This window comes from Glandiceps talaboti, chromosome 8 (assembly GCF_964340395.1).
Source record: "Glandiceps talaboti chromosome 8, keGlaTala1.1, whole genome shotgun sequence".
NCBI lineage: Eukaryota > Metazoa > Hemichordata > Enteropneusta > Spengelidae > Glandiceps > Glandiceps talaboti.
The window spans coordinates 23,277,328-23,297,872 of NC_135556.1; the positions used below are offsets into that span (position 1 = coordinate 23,277,328).

Genomic DNA, 20,545 nt, shown 5'->3' on the forward strand with positions numbered 1-20,545 from the left:
ATTTAACAATACTGAAGTAACTAACACTGTGATTGTACCTGGGTTATATTCGTTCATTAATCAATTAATTCGTTAATTCATTCATTCATTTGAGAAATACATGTATAAGCATATCATAAACCCCAAAAAGGTGAACCTGAAACTATTTCTGTAATAGTTGTGTTCGTATTTTCTATTTACCAATTATCCAATATCGTTTTACCGTCTTGTACATATAAGATCATCGTGAGCAAACGATCCTCGGCCTCAGGCTGCTCGATCACAGCGGGAAACAAGCGTAATTTTACCCCTTTCATATATAGTTGGCTAAATACGTCAACATTAACGATATTATCGACATTTTATCGTATTCTGATAGAAACAGTCTGAGACATAACTCGGGAAACAAATGCCTGTGGGGTTCCACTAGCACCGTCGTGTTCCATTATTTCCAGTGCCACCTCGCTGACGAGTCTTTTAATTTTGTATTTATAATGTTCTGTTTACTTTAACTAGTACTTGAAATTAAAATCTGTATGAAAACTCGACTAACGAGACTAACTTGAATTATTTAACTTTACATTCTGCTGTTTCAATTCAATAAGTATTATGTGGATCACCAATACAATATTGGGAACATTGTATAGGTATGCCCTCCATTTATTCTCAACGGTTATAATAGGTGTGACGCGACTAGGATTGTCCTGCCGGGCACGGTAACTGGGTTTGCATTGTGGGCCAAGTGACCAGACCGTGCCATTTATAAACCCAACTTTGCATATGTATTTTATTTGTTCAACCTTAACAAGCCGGTAGAAAATTTGAATATTGCATGACAGTGTTTTGTTGATAGCTTTCCCACGCCCGTTTCAGCGAAGCGGTGCACATTTGTACAACGGTCAAACAACTTTGTGAGTTGTACATAGACTCCGTCGTGCTGTCATCGTTGGATCTGTACCGATACACGGAGTCAGGATGACTGTTGGCTGTCTTTATAGATGTTGTGGTCAGGGGAATTCGTACAATGTTGGAAATGAAGAAAGGGCTCAGACTGGTCAGCAGCAGGTAAGGACATACGCACATTCGTAAGTAAAAGGAGTGGATGCATTACAATGGCGAGAGTACAGGTCACTACCCAATACTACATGACTGTGCGCTGCCTTTAAAATATAACAATGAGCATAACCAGCACTTTGTCTACTCAATGTTAAGATTGTCGCTCGATTTATATTTTAGTCACAGAACACAAATTTACAACTAGTTTTACTGTCAACATTACACTCTCAATGTAACGGAAGTCGACCTCTCCCTTCCCGACAAATTTGCTTTCACATGAAAAACCCGCGTCAAGGCCATGGTAAAGACTGGTCTCATAACAAAGAGCTAATTTAGGTCAGACCACAGACAACTGGTTGTAAAACTCTTTAAATTCACACACGTGGAACACTAGGTTAGTTGATAAAATGATTTTCTTAATAACCCAGTGTCTGTCATCAGGAAAATTTTGGAAACAACCTGTTGGATTGACCATGGATGTATTAGTCACTAATACATCCATGGATTGACTTTATACCAAGCATGGATGTATTATGAGATCCACAATGTACCATGTGATCTAGACATATTGTTGTCATACATGGTGCTACCAAGCTCATAGAATACACTGAAGTCGTGTGGAAAGTCAATGTTGAGTTTTATTCACTGTATTAGCAAAAATATGGGTGCTTTCCTGAGACTAGTTTCACATATGGATGCTATGAATGCCTTACTATCCACTTTCATACTTGCAATGCTATTTACACTATTTTTGTCATATGGCTATTTACATGTATACTAAGTAGAGTTTCATATGCACATGATATAGAATTTGTTATTCTTGACCTCACCTCAGTTCAAAATTAGGATTGAAATGCCTTTATGACCAGGCAGTAACTAAAAATAGTTACACTGGGGATATTTCGCTCCCATTTGTGTATATCAAATTGCTACCAGCGAGGTTTTACCTTCCAATACAACCGTGTATAGTTGAATATTCATACCCATTGACTTATCACAGTAGGTGACATACTTCAAGATAATAATGCTTGGTACACTTTCACCCACCAAAGTAGTCTATTACATAACAGTGTGTTTCATTTGACCACATATGTGTTCTTACGTAGTAGTTATGGGTGTATCAAGGCCATGTTGACACGACTTAATATATGTATGGTAGTTAGATCGTATGAGGTAGGATCACATACCTCCCATGATCGTAGGGTATACTGATCCGAATGGTCTAGGTCAGACTTTAAAGTACAAAACTAAACTTTATCATGAACATTAAGACAATACTTAGATGTTAGAACAAGACAGTTAAAACCCCGGATGCACAATCTCAAAACTAATATTTTTTGAACTATATTTTAAGGTTTAGCTTACAAAAACGACTAGCTAGGATTCCAACTTTCTGAGTGCTCTTCTCAGCTGAGTACGTAGTTTTCCGTTTTTCTTCCCCCAAAAGAGTTGTTGTTTGACCGTTTTATTGCATAAACGCATTTGCATTCCTTATATACAGACATCAAGACCAGCTATCCAACAATTTGAGATAGAGGAGGAAGAAGAGAGTGAACGTGGATATTGGGGTAGCAAGATCGATTTTATGTTATCTTCGATTGGTTTTGCTGTTGGACTTGGCAATGTCTGGCGATTCCCTTACCTGTGTTACAAAAATGGAGGCGGTAAGTTTGAACATTCTCCCTATAAATATATCCATGGTTTGAAACGTGTCTTCAGCCAGCTGATATTAATCTTCTTTGCCCAATGTCATTCCCCGGAGTTTTCAAATTCCTTTCTTTGTTACACAAACTTTATAGCTGCTCATACCACAATAGTGGTCTGAGATACATTGTAGTTGTATATAATGTAAAGTCTATGACCTTTCGCTATTGTGCATGCATTCGCATTTGTTCTTGACATGACAGGACATCGCCCCCGTGAGATAGTGCGTCTTAAAAGTACTTGATTAATACCATGGATGTATAATATCTAATCGTACAAAATTGTGTTATTATGTTTTTATATCGTTTTATGATATCGGTCCAAAATGCAAGACAAAAGTACTGTATTTGAAATATGAGTGAAAGCAGATGCGATGGGAAGCATTATTTCCGACATTATAATCGTCGTAAAAACAACAGTCCTTTTAACGGCAAGACACGATTTTTCGTTGTTTGTTTGTTTGTTTGTTTGTTTGTTTGTTGTTTATTTATGGGTAGTCGTCCCGACAGAAACATGGGGATCTAGCTCGTGAGAACGTATTTTCCATGACATCCAACTTACGTTACTTTAAAGTATTATAGTGTAACGTTTAATCGATATATAATACATACCTTAAGTTATTTACCAGTTTGTCTCCGGTGGTTCAGACGATCACTATAAATCAAAGCCCATTTTAATACATGTAACACCGACATCACTAGTATTGCCCAGATGAAGATTTATTCCCAGGCCAAAGTGTCAACGATTCACAGTGACTCTCAGGTCACGAGGTCATTCTTCTTTGTGCATGTTACGCCATGCACTACATAGTTTAAAATTGTCCCCATTGTCTGACATCGTTCCTATGGCACAGTGGCATATTACATTCCCAAAACGTGTATTAATACATCTGCTTCATATGTTTTAACTTTGGAACAAATAAACTCTTCACTTGAAGAAACGATACATGTACATTATCTGAAATACATTAAAATAGTCTGTATATTTTAAGTGAAAAAAAATGATGATAATCATATGCTATACCTTGCAGATTTCCTTATATGACTGCATAGTCTAGTTCCAGACAGGGACTAGACTAATGACTGCATGTCTTACACATTACATGGTGTTTGTTTCTTCAGATTAGATATGCCTATATTAGCTCTAAGTGACACCATGTCTTTTTTCTTTATTCCAATTTGACACTTTTGAATCTAGTATCTATTCATCGATTGGTATTGACCTTTGCTTTGACTAAATGGAGTTACTGTCAATGCTGTCTCAAAGTGAATCGGGACATAACCTGATCACCCCAGGTCAGACTACTGTCAACAAAAAACTACCAATCAACTGCATATAAATGAACATCCTCATTTACCGTAAACTTCAATACAAGTCATAGTTATAACCATGTGTCTATGGTAGAGAGATGCTGGAGATACATTTGTAGGTATTCGGATTGATATTGTTGATCTATTACATTAAAAGCAAAATATATGATACATAATTTACCTGTTGAAAAATTAAGATATATATAGGTTTACCTCCAGAGCAAAGATTTTGTAATATGTGTGCAACACAGTCTATTGGCGATGAAATTCATGCTTTACCAGAATGTAAAAAACATTCAATAAATAAAGCTAGAATCATTTTTAATGAGTTATCAGTCTATGATGAAACTATATCAAAACTAACAAATATTGATTCATTCCATTAACTAATGAGAACTAAGGATGGGTTTATTGCCAACAGTCTGGGTAAGTTCATTAATACTATTACTCAAATTTATCAAATAAATCAGTTTAACTTTTTTCAAAATCATTAGTAGTTTAGTATTATTTTATTGTTGTGTAGTTACATTGTATCTGGCCATAAATAATGTTCTTATATGACGTAATTTCATGCCAAATAAAATTTGCTCTACTCTACTCTATAATGATTATTCTTCGTAACAATTTCATATGACAGTCTGTACCATTACCATGCTAGTTAGCTCAGACCAAGTTCTTCTAGTGGTCTGAGCAGAGTATTTACTAAGTACACTGCGTACTTCGGCCTCCTTAGTTAGTTTACGCTCAGACCACTAAAACTTAAAAGAACAGTTTTGCGGAAGAAATAACAGCTCTGATTTGCGAGAATGAGGTTTACGAATAATGCAGAGTATGTGCTATCGATACTGGCGTTCTACATCCGACTAATAAGGACTAGGATTAAAATGTAGGTGCGAAAAACAGTTGTTTTGCAGAGCTGTAGTAAAAAGAATAGAACGGTCCAATGTATTCCTTATGGTGACCCAGACATGAAATTACCGGGGAGGACACAGGTTAGACCACGTGATGTCTACCAGTCCGAGAATGATAGATTATCAATTGTCTTGCCTCAAGGAAGTTTGTCATTTATTTATACCATTTACTAGCCTCGTGTGAAATTTACGACATACATTTTCTGCTCATGTCCCACGCTCTTAAATTACTTTTAAAACACAGTTTCCATTGATAAACTTACCATGAACATTAAATCACGTGGTCATTATACTGTCAGTTTAGAATCTATACGTCTGCATCTCAGACCACTATTATCATGGTCTGAGTCTGCATACAGCTTCTCTGAAGATGTATGGCGTACTTCGTACCTTATGCCTCCTATCCGAGCTTTGGTCGTTTCTTCAGACACCTCTGAGTTTTAAATTTGATAATCTAAAATTTAGGGAAAATTTTCAAAACTTGTATGGCCCAATCTCGGCCCCGAAATACCATATCATAATTATAATAGACAATGTATCTTTTATATTTCTTTCACCGCCACATTACAATCCTATACGATGATAACAATGTATACATTAATACACAAGATAGTCTAGTTCCTGACAGAGACCGTATTACGTGTGTACTTCATGGAGGACCACAATGGAAATAAGTTGTTAAAACTTTTTTGTGTTATCCTCGGCAAAGGTATTCCATGCTGTATTTGTTTGTTTGTGAAAGCTGTAGTGTTATTTCCGTTTTTGTTTTTTTATTTCGTGAATATTTTTTGCCAAATCAAATCAAATCAAATCAACTAGACTATACACAGGACGACATCATTGTCAAGGACAACCACGTTCATTAGATGTAACATTTTGATTGATTGGTTATCTTTTTACAAAGGAGCATGTACAATAACAACGAGCATAATAATTAAAATACAGTGTAGAAATTATCCATGCCATTACTTTGCCTGCTCAGACGCGTTTGTCAGACTTTCTCTGAGCAGCAGCTAGGGCTAATTATACTGGCTGGATCTGCGACTATTATGAATGAATGGGTGTAGTGCATATATGGAATCACAGAGTTTTAGAAGGAAGGCCGGATAGTTCACGAGGTTGTATTGAACACGAAGATCAATGAATATTCGAAGAATAATCGTAATACAGGAAACCCGACATGGAGACCAGACAATCTTAAACCGTCACAGTATGAGTAACCATTTGTACTATAAACCACTTTCATAGCCATGTTATGTGCCATTTGTCACATTTCGTGTCGTTTTGAAATGAACTAAAGATTTTTCTATAATTTTAATTTTCTTATCCTGCTATTTCAGGGGCATTTCTCATACCTTACATCATTATGTTGGCCCTAGCCGGTATTCCATTGTTCTATTTGGAACTAGCCTTTGGACAATTCGCCAGTTTAGGATGTCTTACGATATGGAAATCAGTACCTCTATTTAAAGGTAAGTTGTTGTTTTTTTGACAAACATGTCAGTCGTTAGAAGTGATAGAACCGAATGCAGTCGTATATGTATTTGCTAACAATGGCTGATCAACCAGCAACTTGTGAATAGATATTTAAAATTGGCCTCAAAATTCCCGCTATATATAGTTTCGTGATGTATGATAGTCGTAAACTGGCGCGAGACGCCATTCTAGTTGGATGTCAGGTGTACAATGATTCATAGATAAAGTGATCATAATGGCGTTCTGCTATAGCCCACTGTTGCACACTTGAAGTACATGAGAGGAAATTGTACTATAATAGCAATCAATAATGACTAGTAACGGGCACTATATGTCTGTATACTGTAATGCTTCATTTCTAAAAATCCCATCATAGTTTATATAGACCAACACTCTCCTGTCACCCCATATTTATAGATCTAGGCATAGACCCTACACCAACGTTGGTGTAGGGTCTATGATCTAGGTGACCCCCCCCCCCCCACCCGTGACCGTATTCATACATCTAGGTAAAACATTATAACAGGTAATGTTCCATTGTGTCCATAGGTCTTGGTTATGCAATGGTTATCGTCAGTGTTCTAGTCGCCATATATTATAACGTCATCATTGCCTACACAATCTTCTACACCTTTGCTTCTGTGACGTCAGAACTGCCTTGGATTGGTTGCTACCATTATTGGAATACCCATGATTGTTATGATGGTACACTAAACACAACAAATTTAACAACGAAGGTTTGGTCAAGCCAAGAATATTACTAGTAAGTTACTTTAAACCTCAGACCACTAACGAACAGTATTTTTAGTGGTCTGATTACATTTCTCTGTCTGTGTGTGTGTGTATGTGTGTGTCTGTGTGTGTGTGTGTGTCTGTGTGTGTATGTGTGTGTGTGTCTTTCTGCCTCTGTCTATCACTCTCTATGTCTCTCTTTCTCGCTCTGTCTGTCTGTCTCTGTCTCTCGCTCTGTCTCTTTCTCTGTTCCTCTCCAGTCTGATTATCTCTCTATCTGTCTTTCTCTATTACTCTCCCTCTATCATCTCTGAGATATCCATTTATCTTTCCATCCATCCATCCATCCTTCCATCCCTCCCCTCATATATATATATATATATATATATATATATATATATATATATATATATATATATATATATATATCTCTCTCTCTCTCTCTCTCTCTCTCTCTCTCTCTCTCTCTCTCTCTCTCTCTCTCTCTCTCTCTCTCTCTCTCTCATAAGCCCATGCAAACGTTATCCAAGTTGGTAGACAGCCTGTACTAAACTACCCGATTCTCTTACTTTCTTTCAGTCGTTATGTATTGGACATTTCTGACGACATCGACAATATAGGTATGATACGTTGGCAATTGGCGATGTGCTTGCTTGCTGGTTGGTTTGTGGTCTACTTGTGTATCATAAAAGGAGTAAAGTCATCTGGCAAGGTAATATACTAGTATATCTGTAGGCAAATTAAACATTGACTTGAAGACAGAGATCCAAAATTAACAAGCAAAGAAATGTTGAGATACGATACTGGTGTACAAGATGAAATATTACAATATGATATAAAATATATGATTGTATCTGTCATGACATTTAGTAACGGTGGTATTTCTGAAGTTACCTTGATTCTGTGTGTATCTAATACATATTCGATTTCAGACCTATCACTCATTGTTAGGGCCGTTCACTACCGAACACTGTCACCAGAAAGCATGCACTTGGGAATATCAATTAAACCAAAATAAGATGCTAATTCGTCAATACGAATCATTTCTAAGATTTTCGACTAGACGTATACTGAGATGTGCATGCAGAAAAGCAATATATTTTGTTCTAAAAATGATGGGAAAACGTGTCGCAATGAATGATTAAATTCTGGTACATGTCCATCATTTACTGCAGGTTGTATACTTCACAGCGGTATTTCCGTATGTTGTGTTGACCATTTTGTTGATACGTGGTGTTACCCTACCAGGAGCAGGGGAAGGAATCAAATTCTACTTGAACCCGAGATGGGAACTTCTGATGGATGCTACGGTATGTGTAGAAATGTCTTGAAGGGGCACAAGCAGAGTTTATATGTGTTTTGGGGCTCTTATTTTTTCAGCAATTTAAAAGGTACTCCGAGTATTTTATATTTAACTATCACTTGCAATTATTACTGAACTCAAACCGGGTATTAGCATATAACTTATAAACGATCCAAATGTACTAGTATTACGTATCAATAAATGTACAGGAAGAACCTATACTATGCAATCAACAGTTCTAACAACACCAGAACATATATTGTAATGTCTTTGAAGGCCAAATCCATCGACATTAAAATTATACTAGAGTCGTTTTAGTTTAGTCATTAGGCCTAAACAAATAATTGTTTGGTTCCAGTTATCCAACCCCAAATAGCTTTTCACTGGCGACCCTACAATTTTGTTTTACTTATTCGAGAAAAAAATACAGTGTGAAGTCTGACGAGAAATAGTGGATGCGTAAAATGACATCTAAAAACTGTTCTTCCAATCTGTAATGGCTGTACATCTGATAGGAAGAAATAAATAACACAGTGACCATTTGGAAAACAATGAACAATGAAAACCTGACCTAGATAATCACACATAAAAAAATCTAATAAAATAAAATAAAAAATCTACCTTCCCCACCTATTCTAAAATTAAGCATAATCGGAACCACACATTTTTTATTAGGCCTTATGTAAGTCATGACTTGAGTAAAAAGCACATAAACAAAGCTTGAGTCACTTTAATACATGTACTTGAAAAACATATTTAGGGGGACTGCAACCAGTGGGGGCGAGGGTCTGGGGAATTGGGGATGCGTCATACTTTACAAATTGGTTCTCGGGGGAGGGCACAAAATGTTGTTTTTATTGGCCCGAATACCCCACCTCCTTCAGGTAAATCTCACATCCATGCAATTTGTACACATAAACCATAACAGGCAGGTAAGGGCAGTCATTCGTTTACATACTCATTGTGAAACCCGTTGCTTAAAGATAGCAAAGAGTACACTTTGATTCAACTGAGAACTGACACAATTATGAAGTTTGATAAACGCTAGTTTTGTAATAAATTATTATCATATATATTTAATACATGATTATCTCTGTCTGTGTCTTCATCCCTTACAGGTATGGCGGGATGCAGCCAGTCAGATTTTCTACTCTCTTGGCATTGCATTTGGTGCTCTGATAACGTTTTCAAGTTACAACAAGTTTAACAACAATGCATGCAGGTACATTAATTCTCAGACAAATGGGTGTTTGAGATTTGAGATTTATCTTAACACACCATTGATTCAGTGTACCAAGTCAATACTCAAATCTAAATAATTTTATGTCTGTCCGTCCGTCTAACTGTCTGTCTGTCTGTATGTATGTATGTATGTATGTATGTATGTATGTATGTATGTATGTATGTATGTATGTATGTATGTGCGCGCGCACGTGCGTCTGTCTGCCGGCGTACATATGTATGCCTTTGTTTGTTTGTTTGTTTGTTTGTTTGTGTAGGATCGTAAGTGTTTGTATATGAAGATGATCATGAAAAATGCATGCATCTTATTGGTCTCAGTAATAATGTAAGGAAATCTCTATATGTAGATTTAGGTGCATATTATACATTGACAATACAATACATTTAGGCCCACGTAGCAGTCAAACAAAAAATAACGCCGGGGTTGAAATCATTTTGACTAAAATCTATCGCTTTTTTTTCAATACAATGTATATCTCAATGATATTAGATAACTTATGTCGAGAAACGCCCATAAAGAATTTGCTTTATATTATCTTTTTTTACAGAGATGCACTAATCGTTGCACTAATAAACTGTGGTACAAGTGTCTTTGCTGGGTTTGTTATATTCTCCACGCTTGGTTTTATGGCCCAGGATAGTGGTGTTGACGTCAGTGAAGTCGTCGATCAAGGACCCGGACTTGCATTTATTGCCTACCCAGAAGCTATCAGTCGTCTGCCGGGGGCGCCCTTCTGGTCGTTCCTGTTTTTCTTTATGTTGTTTACACTTGGTCTGGATAGTCAGGTAAGACATGTTATTTACCATTTCTTTGTTTCTATGACAACACGTGATTTTATCACTTCTTATCAGTTATTTAAGAGGGAAAAGGCAGGATGGATGATAAAAAACTAATCTGAGTATCTCACTGTTTCAACCTTTATATAATATCTCTATATTCTATTTATGCATGTATTTGTTTGTTTGCTTGTTTGTTTTATTTTTAAATGTGTAATTTGGTAGTATATCTCAAATAACGGGTTTTTTTTTCAATTTTTATCAGTTTGCTATGATGGAAACAATCATGACTGCTATATTTGATGAGCTGCCACAAAGATTCATGAAAAAGAAACCGTTGATAACAGCTTTAACTTGTTTTATTCTTTTCCTTGCTGGACTTCCATGTACGACGAGGGTAAGTATATTTTGTACGATTTATTTCCTTCTTCAAATTGATTAGAATTTAAAAGGAATTCCAAAAAGCCACGAAAAATTTGATTTCAGGTGTGCAATGTATGTATGTATGTATGTATGTATGTATGTATGTATGTATGTATGTATGTATGTATAGTTACTTCAGCTGCACACCTCTATATCTACATATCGATCTAATTACGACTTGTGTATGTTTTACAGGGAGGGGTTTATGTTGTCACTTTAATGGACTGGTATTCAGCTGGATTTTCTCTCCTCTTCATTGCAACCTTGATGTGTATAGCTATCAGCCTCGTATATGGTAGGTCAAAATACTAGGTCAAATCATCCGTGGCTGGGAGCGCATGAACCAATCCCAAGCCTCGAAATCAAAGACGTGTATATTTATGTTGTAACTTTCTTCTATCTAGCATTACATGACTCGGAGAACCGATAAGCAATATTAGTCTCGTCAATGGTAAAGAAATCAAAGGATAGAGTTATTGTACGCCAACGTGCCAATCAAACAATTGGCCAATCATCAGCCACCATTCACCCTCACCGACAAAACAATTAACCAGTCACAAAGAGTAACATTCTATCGTTTTCTCTGGAAAGTGGAATTGTCATATTTTTATGAGGCACAATGATACTGATAAATACCTGTTGTACATTTCTCGTGACACACACAAAAGTGGAACTACATCATGTCATCATGTTTTATAAAGAACCTAACTTCATATATCACTCTCCATATTTCTATTTTTTATCGCACAGTTAAACTAACAATTATTTCAAATTATTTCATATTTTTCACCTCGTACGCGTACAGGCATTCGGAAATTTTCAAGCGATATAAACTCTATGATGGATGGATGGTTAGCAAATTTCATCGGTTGGAAAATATGTTGGATAGGAGTATCACCTATCCTTATGACGGTAAGTACAAGACTATCACGTGCTGAACATTTGAGGGAGTGTGTGAAGGACAGTTGTTATTTGTCCATGCTAGAAATCTAGCTGATTTTGCTAGGGGGTTACAAATTATAACTGTTTCTATACAGTAACATACAACTCTGACTTGTACATCTATTCTATAGTAACACTACTATACTGCATGTACGCTTGAGGAGCATGGTGTCACTATCATTCGACTGTCACAAGGTTGCAAACACCTCTCCAAAGTCTTACAGTATTTCCTATATCAGACAAGAATCAGAACTGTTTGGAGCATGTGTAAACATGAAACCGCACCGAACTTATTCTATATGCATAAAGAGACTATAGCTCAGAGTGGTCACTATTATACAAAAGGCCGGCTACCGTTTACTGCTAACAGTTTTAAAATGCGATATTGAGCGCTACAAGTGTCAGGGCTAATGTATATTTATGACTTTTACCGCCATAAGTGTACTACCCGACATAGAAGCTAGGGGTACTTGATCTTGAGGCTATAGTAGCGTTGTGACATAAATGTTTCCAGTTTCATTTCACTTTTCAGTGAAAAACGCGGGGCAGGTGTGAGTATTTACTAGAGGCTGCTAACATGGAACCACACATTTGAATATTGAGCTTACCAATAAATGTAGAAATACATATTAATGACGACAATAGGAAGAATATATCTTGGATAATTACTTTTACTTTACACACACACACACACACACACACACACACACACACACACACACACACACACACACACACACACACACACACAGACACACACACACACAGACACACACACACACACATATATATATATATATATATATATATATATATATATATATATATATATATATATATATATATATATATATATATCAGATAAAGTAAAAATGTTTTGAAGTAATCTATAAGCTTAAGCAGTATTTATATCATGCCAAATCGTAAAACTGTATGACCCGTCACCGATAGTATCTTACTTATAAGGAAAGTCGTCTTGACATTCAAAACCCCACACGTATCATGCAACTGATTAATAAAACTAATTATTGGTTTACATTATTTTGTTTCAGGGTGTCATGATATTTAGCTTTATCAAATACTCCCCAGCGTCGTACGGAGATTACATATTTCCTCCCTGGGCAGAGGGAGTTGGATGGGCGATGGCTATGTTATCAGTCGTTGTTATTCCCCTGTACATGGTATTAGTTATTCTAAGAGGCAATGGGAATATCCTGGAAGTAAGTATCTCAGCTTTATTGTGCTTTATTGCTGATATGTTTTAATATTTTATCATATTTGTGATTTACACAGATCCAGCGACTTCATAAATCAAGAATATACTTAAATTTGCACATACCACGAGAGCGTACTTACCCCCACCCAAATCCCCACACATCCCCATCACCTATTTCGAAGTAGATGACGATTTCAGTTGGGGGAGGGCACCTTCGTTTATAATTTTCGTCTTAGTGTGGTCTTACACAATAGCCGCCCAGCATCCACCATCTATGGTATGGTGATATGGCTGTATATATATATTTATTTTACTTCTTTCTGTAACTTTACCAAAATAACTTTTAAATGAAATCATCTAAAAATATATTTATCTGCCAGTAGTCTGTATGGTCACTTTAAATGTTTGAAAACTGTGGTTCCAGGGCCATACTTTGTAACAAAACACACGACGAAGAGTGTTCTGATTAGTGATAAGAATGACCTTTAACCTACCAACCACCATCACCTCCAAAATATCAGCTCCCGCCTCCAAACAGAAGCGATAACAAAAAACAGCGCCCTCCCCCCCCCCTATCCATCATAACTGACACAGTTCGTTTGAATGGACGTCATCTAACTTTCTCTTTGATTGTTCTGTCGACTATAATATCATAACCCTGGTCTTTTCTTCCATAGAATTTTCGGGAGTCATTGAAACCCACCTGGGACTGGGGGCCAGCACTAAATCGTAACAGAGTCATAGCAGGTTATGAAACACTTCCAATAAATAGACAACCACCTGGACATCAACCAAGCAGTAGTCACAAGGCCAATCCAAATGTTTATCAGCAACCACCGGACCCCAGCATCCACCAACAACAACAACCAGACACAGTGATATATCAACCTCCACCCGATACTGATATTTACCAACCACCACCAAACACTGGAATTTACCAACCACCACCAAATACTGGCATCTATCAAACCCCATCCGATACTAACATATACCAGGCCCCACCCGACACGAACGTTTATCAAACATCGCCTAATACATACAATCGTCAAATGGGATCCGGTACAATCAATCGAGCATATATAGAGCAAGACATTCTAGGAGAGCCCGTGTGAAGATTCTATGCACGACACCACATCTTGCCAATAAAGAATGTAATGAATTTGTACGTATATCCACATGGTACAAACAACTGTTCAAGTTCAAATCTTCAAACTCTTAGTTATATCACATACAAGTCTGTGCTTATATTACCACTATAAGTTAACTAGACTGTAAGATACGTCGTGTAAGATACGTTCTGCCCTCACCGGCCTCCTCTCACCTCTGGGGGGTTGGGGGCTTGGCCGATGTGTGAGGGCGCCCCCGTCACGGCGTACCTTACAGACTATAAGTTAACAAAAAAAACACGAGTAGTTTAACTCTGAAAAGAATAATTGAGCTGTCTCTGTGGAGGAATCGTTGACCCAGACAAATTCAATACTTGTTAATTGGTTGAACTACCTGTGTATTATTACTGTGAAGTCGATAGATATATTTACAAACATAATTTAGTATTTGTCTCTATATATGTAAAGACACGTGATACTCCTCTCGACGAAGGGACATTCCACATCTCTCGTATTCTGACACAGTTGGGAAGATAGATGTACTAATATTTGTGGGGTTTTTTAACTTACCGAGTAGAGCAATAGACATATAGAAAGAGACGTACTCAGGGTATTGGGGGTGGGGTGAAATACAATTCAAGTTGTAGTTTTCATGTGTTTTAAATGGTTTACAACGTGTAGGCAATGTAAAGTTTATTATGTTCCTTTTGACAATAGTTCAATGCATGCTGCAATAGGGGCATTATTATACTTGAATGTTCATTTTTCGATGATCAAGTTTTTTTCTTCTGATAATGATATATTAACAAATTGTCAGGGGTTATTCTTTAGTATTACTACAAACCTCATTTACACTTTGACTGTGGAACTTTATATAATCATGCGTACAGGTGTAATTAATTTCTGACAAATGTTATTTTGACATACACGTGACGATATCTGGCATGTGACATACACGTGACGATATCTAGCATGTGACATACACGTGACGGGGTAGGAATGAATTAAAACAATTCGTTCGTATCATGTTGATCGTTTGAAACACTGTCCCGATATAGACACGGAATTTATAACAGTGGAAATATAATTGCATTCACAGTTTAAACATAAAATTTCAAAACGAGTATTTCAACAATGTCAGTAACGATCTGCCACCATATTTGTTTTACAATAAATTGACACGTCATTGGTTTTAAGTTGAGTGTCATTATAAAGAAAAGTGTTTATTTCAAAAACAATTTTTTTTAGTGTTTTCGATTTCTTGGACATATCCCAAATAATATCATTATATCAAAGTTGAGAACATTTTTGGTCCGACAACTAATAAACCATTTTGAACATTTTAAAACGAGTTTTCTAATACTGCCGTGGTTATTTCTGTGCCATGCAATAGCTCATAAGTATGGCATATGGGCGTGTGGAACGTTTATGTACTGATTCGATTCTGTGGCCCTCCGTGCGACTGGCTTTAATTTTTAGTGATGACTAAAAAGAAGAAAACAACAAAAACAAACAATCTAGGTGAACTTTGCATAGAGTTAATTCTGCTATAACGTGTTTTGTAGAGCTAAGCAAAAATGCACACACTGTCATCAGCCTACTGACGTAACAAACACATGACAATGATTATAGTTGTTCACGCTAAATTTACGATTGCTGCTCATGGTAAACTTAGGGTGTTGTTTTAACTCATTGTTTTAAAGAATTGAAACTTGAAACCTACGCAAGTTTTCCGAACACGAATTTGCCTGTAATTAGAATTGAAAAAAATGAGTTTATTGCCATGTCTATCTTGATTTCTACGTTTTTCTAATACGAAATCTTGTTTGATTAAATTAAATCAGTGAAGATGTTATGTCATAAATGTAACCATGCATAGATAATCCAAACCTTAACACTTTATTTACACATTCTACACTGTACTGCATCATGTCTACAAATATAACTTTTGGAGATCTGACCTCAGGTGACCTAACCTGACCTAGGAGAGTTCACCCTATCTCATCATGACCCAACATGACTCGTACCTACCCGTCCTTGTCTTTAGATCAGTCTGTGTACCCATATTACACCTATATACGAACCATCCTGTTGTTGGTGACCTTTGACCTCATTTTTTATATACAAATCCATATTACTATTACCCATCCACTCTGTAACTTTGGTCAAGAAAGTTCACCGTAAAGTACAAAATTTGATAGTTTTCATACCCCCTCCCCTATGTTTAATATGACCACCTAGTGAGAGCATGTCTTCTTTTTTATGGGAGCCACCCATTTTGGCGAGAGCGTGTCTCTTTTTTATGAGAGTACATCTCTTTTTTATTGGGAATCCTCATTATGATAGTGCATTCCTCTTCGTCCTAGTCGGCCACCGTAGGAACCCTCATTTTGATAGAGCTTCTTTGTCCTGGTCGGCTACCGTAGCATAGGGGCGTGTAATATTTCTTAAATTGTTGTTTTCCTGGTCTACAGGCTAAATATATCAAACTTTTGACTATATATTCCTACCTGTGTTCTTTCTACAAGTAGTATAGAGATTGATACATTTGTAGCAGCAGGATTCATACGATATTTTCTTAAGAAAACGGCAATCTGAGTAATAATACGTGCCCCTGTGTACCGTAGTGGCCTGACTATCTGGATCAAACAGAGCTATCAAACGTACGTTGTACACGACAACTGCGCAGTCGTCAACCTGTAATGTTGGCAACCTGTACTGTTGACAGTGCTTGCCCTTCTTAGGCTTTATATCAAAATATCAGTCATTCTGGTTGACCATTACTCAAGTTAAAGTTCACATACTTGGCAGGTCACGTGGTACAGATAGTCTGCAACTAAAAAGAAACCACATCATGGCTAGCAAGGATTTGAAATCACCGGAAATTGACGAAAACTTTCTGACTTGTGGTATATGCTCGGAGCGGTATAAAAGTGCTAGAAGACTACCATGTCTACATAGCTTCTGTGAACAGTGCATTGGTCGGCTTGTAGACAGTGGAAGAGTGTGTTGCCCGCTGTGTCGAACACAACATGACATATCAAAGGGAGGTGTCGTTGAACTACCAACTGACCCCATGATTTGTGATTTCCTGAAACAAATGGACAAACCTGCAGGATCACAATGCGGAGGATGTGATAAACAAGGTAGTACTACTAAATATTGTCTAGAGTGTATTGTCGAATTGTGTGAGACCTGTGCTGGTACTCACGCTAGACTGCCTACCACAAGGTCACACAAGGTCATCGATTGTGAAGATTATCACAGACTATCGACAACTGACCCAGCCTCAGTGCAACCCCCAACTCGCTGCATTGAACACGGTGAGAATAAACTCAAATTCTTCTGCGATACTTGTAACATTGCTATTTGCTTGGAGTGTACAGCGACCAACCACCCCCTAACTGAACATAAATACAGGTATCTGGAAGACGCTGCAGCCGAAGTCAAAACAAAACTGATTGGAATGATAGATACTCTGACGATAAAAGAAAATGAAATAAGCAATAGTGCAACTGTAATTAAAGAAATGGAGGCGTCTTTAGAGCAGCGCTTCCGGGTGACAGAAGAGAAAATTAATGAACATATAGATAAAACCATTGAAGATGTTACCTGTCAAGTAAGGGCAAATGGGAATGAATTATTGACAGAACTAAGAGGTTATTGTAACAAACATAGGATACATATACGAGCACAATTAAAAGAGATTGAAGGTATAAGTGAAGATCTGACACATGTTAAGGAATTTGCCGAGAGACTGGTAACTTATGGAACTCCTACACAAGTGATGTCAACAAGGGACGGAGTGACGTCACAGATAGATAAATTGCTGACGTTAAAGACAAGACTTAGACCAGTGGAGAGTGATGACGTGGAGTTTCAACCTTCTGATGATTTCTGTGAGGGGAAAAGTTTAGGTGAGTTGAAGGTGACCTCGTATGTCATAAAGGATGTCCCAAAGTTTACTAGGATTAGTGATGACATTATAATAACCGCTGGCAAGAGAGGAAGTACATGTGACGTAACTAAAGCCACTACAGATGATGTCAACGCTGTAATGAAGACACCTGATAACAAAACGGAAGAAATAAAAGTAACAGACAATGAAGATGGAACGTTTTCTTTAACAGGTGTAGGCGAGGTAGAGGGTAAACATAAAATATCAGTAGCAGTGTATAATGTACCAGTACAAGGTTCACCTGTCAGTGTCAAAGTTATGCCTCAGAAAGGGTTGGCCTGTAGATTTGGGGAGAGTGGGTCAGGAAAGGGTCAGCTAAGTAGCCCCTATGGTGTTATGCTGACAAAGAAAAGAAATGTGTTGGTATGTGACACATATAATCGTAGACTCCAAATATTTACCATTAATGGTGATTACCAAGATATTATCAAGTTCACAGATTTCCAAAAGACATTCACCCCAATGTATGCAGCCATGTCAGTGAATGGTAATATCTATATCACAGATATTGCTAATAATCAGGTTCTTGTATGTGATGAGAATTTAAAATTGATAAGATGCTTTGGTAAAGATGAGTTGAAATCCCCCTTTGGTATTGCTATTAACCCTAATAATGGCAGAATTTATGTTGTTGATTACAGTGCACACTGTGTACATATTTATAGTGTAGATCATACTTATATCAAGTCATTTGGTAGTCATGGCAATGGTGCTGGTCAGTTCAACAATCCATATTGTGTTTGTATAACTGGTAATGGTAATGTCATTGTGTCAGACTGTGGTAATCATCGTATGCAAGTGTTTAGTGAAGACGGAGAATATATACAATTCTTTGGTTCTGAGGGAAGTGAGGAGGGTCAACTTTCTACACCAGAAGGTGTCCTGACTGATGGAGAAGGATTTGTGTACGTCTGTGATTACAGAAATAACAGAGTGCAGAAATTTGATTCCAACTTTCGATTTGTCTGCTATGTTAATGGTGCTGACGAAGAGCTGAAAAGACCTACTGCCATATGCATCACTGATGATGAACCACTTGGAAAGTTAGTAGTTTCAGAATATGGTGGAAAACGTATTTCGGTGTTCAACCAATAATAATTGCAAATATGTCAATGACGAGTGTACAATGTCATCAACAACACATGAACCCCAACACACTCTACTGGTGCAATCAGTTTTACAGTCTGATGTTTGCTACAGGCTATTACATCTTAACAGTTTGTACTCTCATCACAGACAATATAGTGATTTTAGTGATGTCATCAACATCTTTCCACTATACCTGTATATATGTATTATATGTATTCAGTCTCAGTTCCTAATATAAGCAATGATGATAAAGCTATTCCAGAAATAAGTAAATAGAAACAACGAATTAAAAGCTAACAGTAATGTTATATTGTTCAAAGTTTATGGATGGTGAACTTAGATAGACAAGAAATACCATACAAAAAGTATGGAAAGAAAGAACACGAGGTGGAAATAATCCTGTCATTCCTCTCTCAGTAATATACGAGTACTCTTTGAACACACTCTAATGAAATATTTCAGTATTACATAGGAATCTGCCTACAACTTCCATCCATGTTTTCCTATGAAATAATGCTGGTACTTAAACTTTAAACTCTTTCCAAATTGTAATGACCAATATGGATATTTATCTTGTATGTATCTAGGCCAAGAGTGCCATTGTAGTTTGATGGCTAAACTGTGTGATATCTTGACGGATTTGTCTCTTTCAAACTTATGTCATGTACAGTAAGCTTGTACCCTTTCCAGTTTCATCTATAAAGCTGTATATCATTTATCTGAATGCTTGGATTTCTTGAATGATTGTACTGTAATGCAATATTTGTAGACAAAGACTGTAGCTAGTATTGCCGTTAGAGCAGATTATAACAGCGCCGCCAACGACTAAATCTGACCTGCTGCTGATGAAATACTATATACTATTTAGTTCCAATGTAATACTTTAACTTTCCTGTACATTACTTTATGATCAATGTTGTAGTTATACAAAAGGATAATAAAGGAAAAACAGAAATGTGAGATAAGTAAATTTAAGCAGATTTGATTTTAGTTTTTAGTGCAATCTTTGTTTCAAATCAGATTCTACACTTGATGTCAATAATGGACACGATACCCCAATTTCAATAATCTTCAAATATCGAAATGTTAAGACTGAGACCTACTTCAATAAAAAACGAAGCTATCAGTGATTCTTTGCCACTTTGTTCAAAACGTTCCCATTCTCAGTGTTAGATTGTGACAATGATATTATATAGGTCAAATATATACATTTCGTTCAAGACATTTGCATATTAAATTATTAAGAAGTGCTGTTAATAGTCCGATTGGTTTACCAAGATGTACTGCTTGTGACCGTGAGTTTGACTTCAAGAGTAAACTT

General features: G+C 36.8%; 2 protein-coding genes across 2 annotated transcripts; both read left to right on the forward strand.

The window, feature by feature from the left end:
* Positions 1 to 857: 857 nt before the first annotated feature.
* On the forward strand, positions 858 to 15,480 carry LOC144439535 (sodium-dependent proline transporter-like). The gene is made up of 13 exons (XM_078128840.1): positions 858 to 1,044; positions 2,537 to 2,699; positions 6,301 to 6,432; positions 6,986 to 7,199; positions 7,748 to 7,880; positions 8,344 to 8,478; positions 9,590 to 9,693; positions 10,262 to 10,499; positions 10,756 to 10,887; positions 11,109 to 11,208; positions 11,719 to 11,825; positions 12,908 to 13,075; positions 13,749 to 15,480. Exons 1-13 carry the CDS (start codon positions 955 to 957, stop codon positions 14,181 to 14,183), a joined length of 2,151 nt encoding a protein of 716 aa, XP_077984966.1. The 5' UTR covers positions 858 to 954; the 3' UTR covers positions 14,184 to 15,480.
* Positions 15,481 to 17,031: 1,551 nt separating this feature from the next.
* On the forward strand, positions 17,032 to 19,230 carry LOC144439397 (E3 ubiquitin-protein ligase TRIM71-like). Its single transcript, XM_078128684.1, has one exon. The coding sequence runs from the start codon at positions 17,032 to 17,034 to the stop codon at positions 19,228 to 19,230; it is 2,199 nt and encodes a 732-aa protein (XP_077984810.1).
* The last annotated feature ends 1,315 nt before the right edge of the window (positions 19,231 to 20,545 follow it).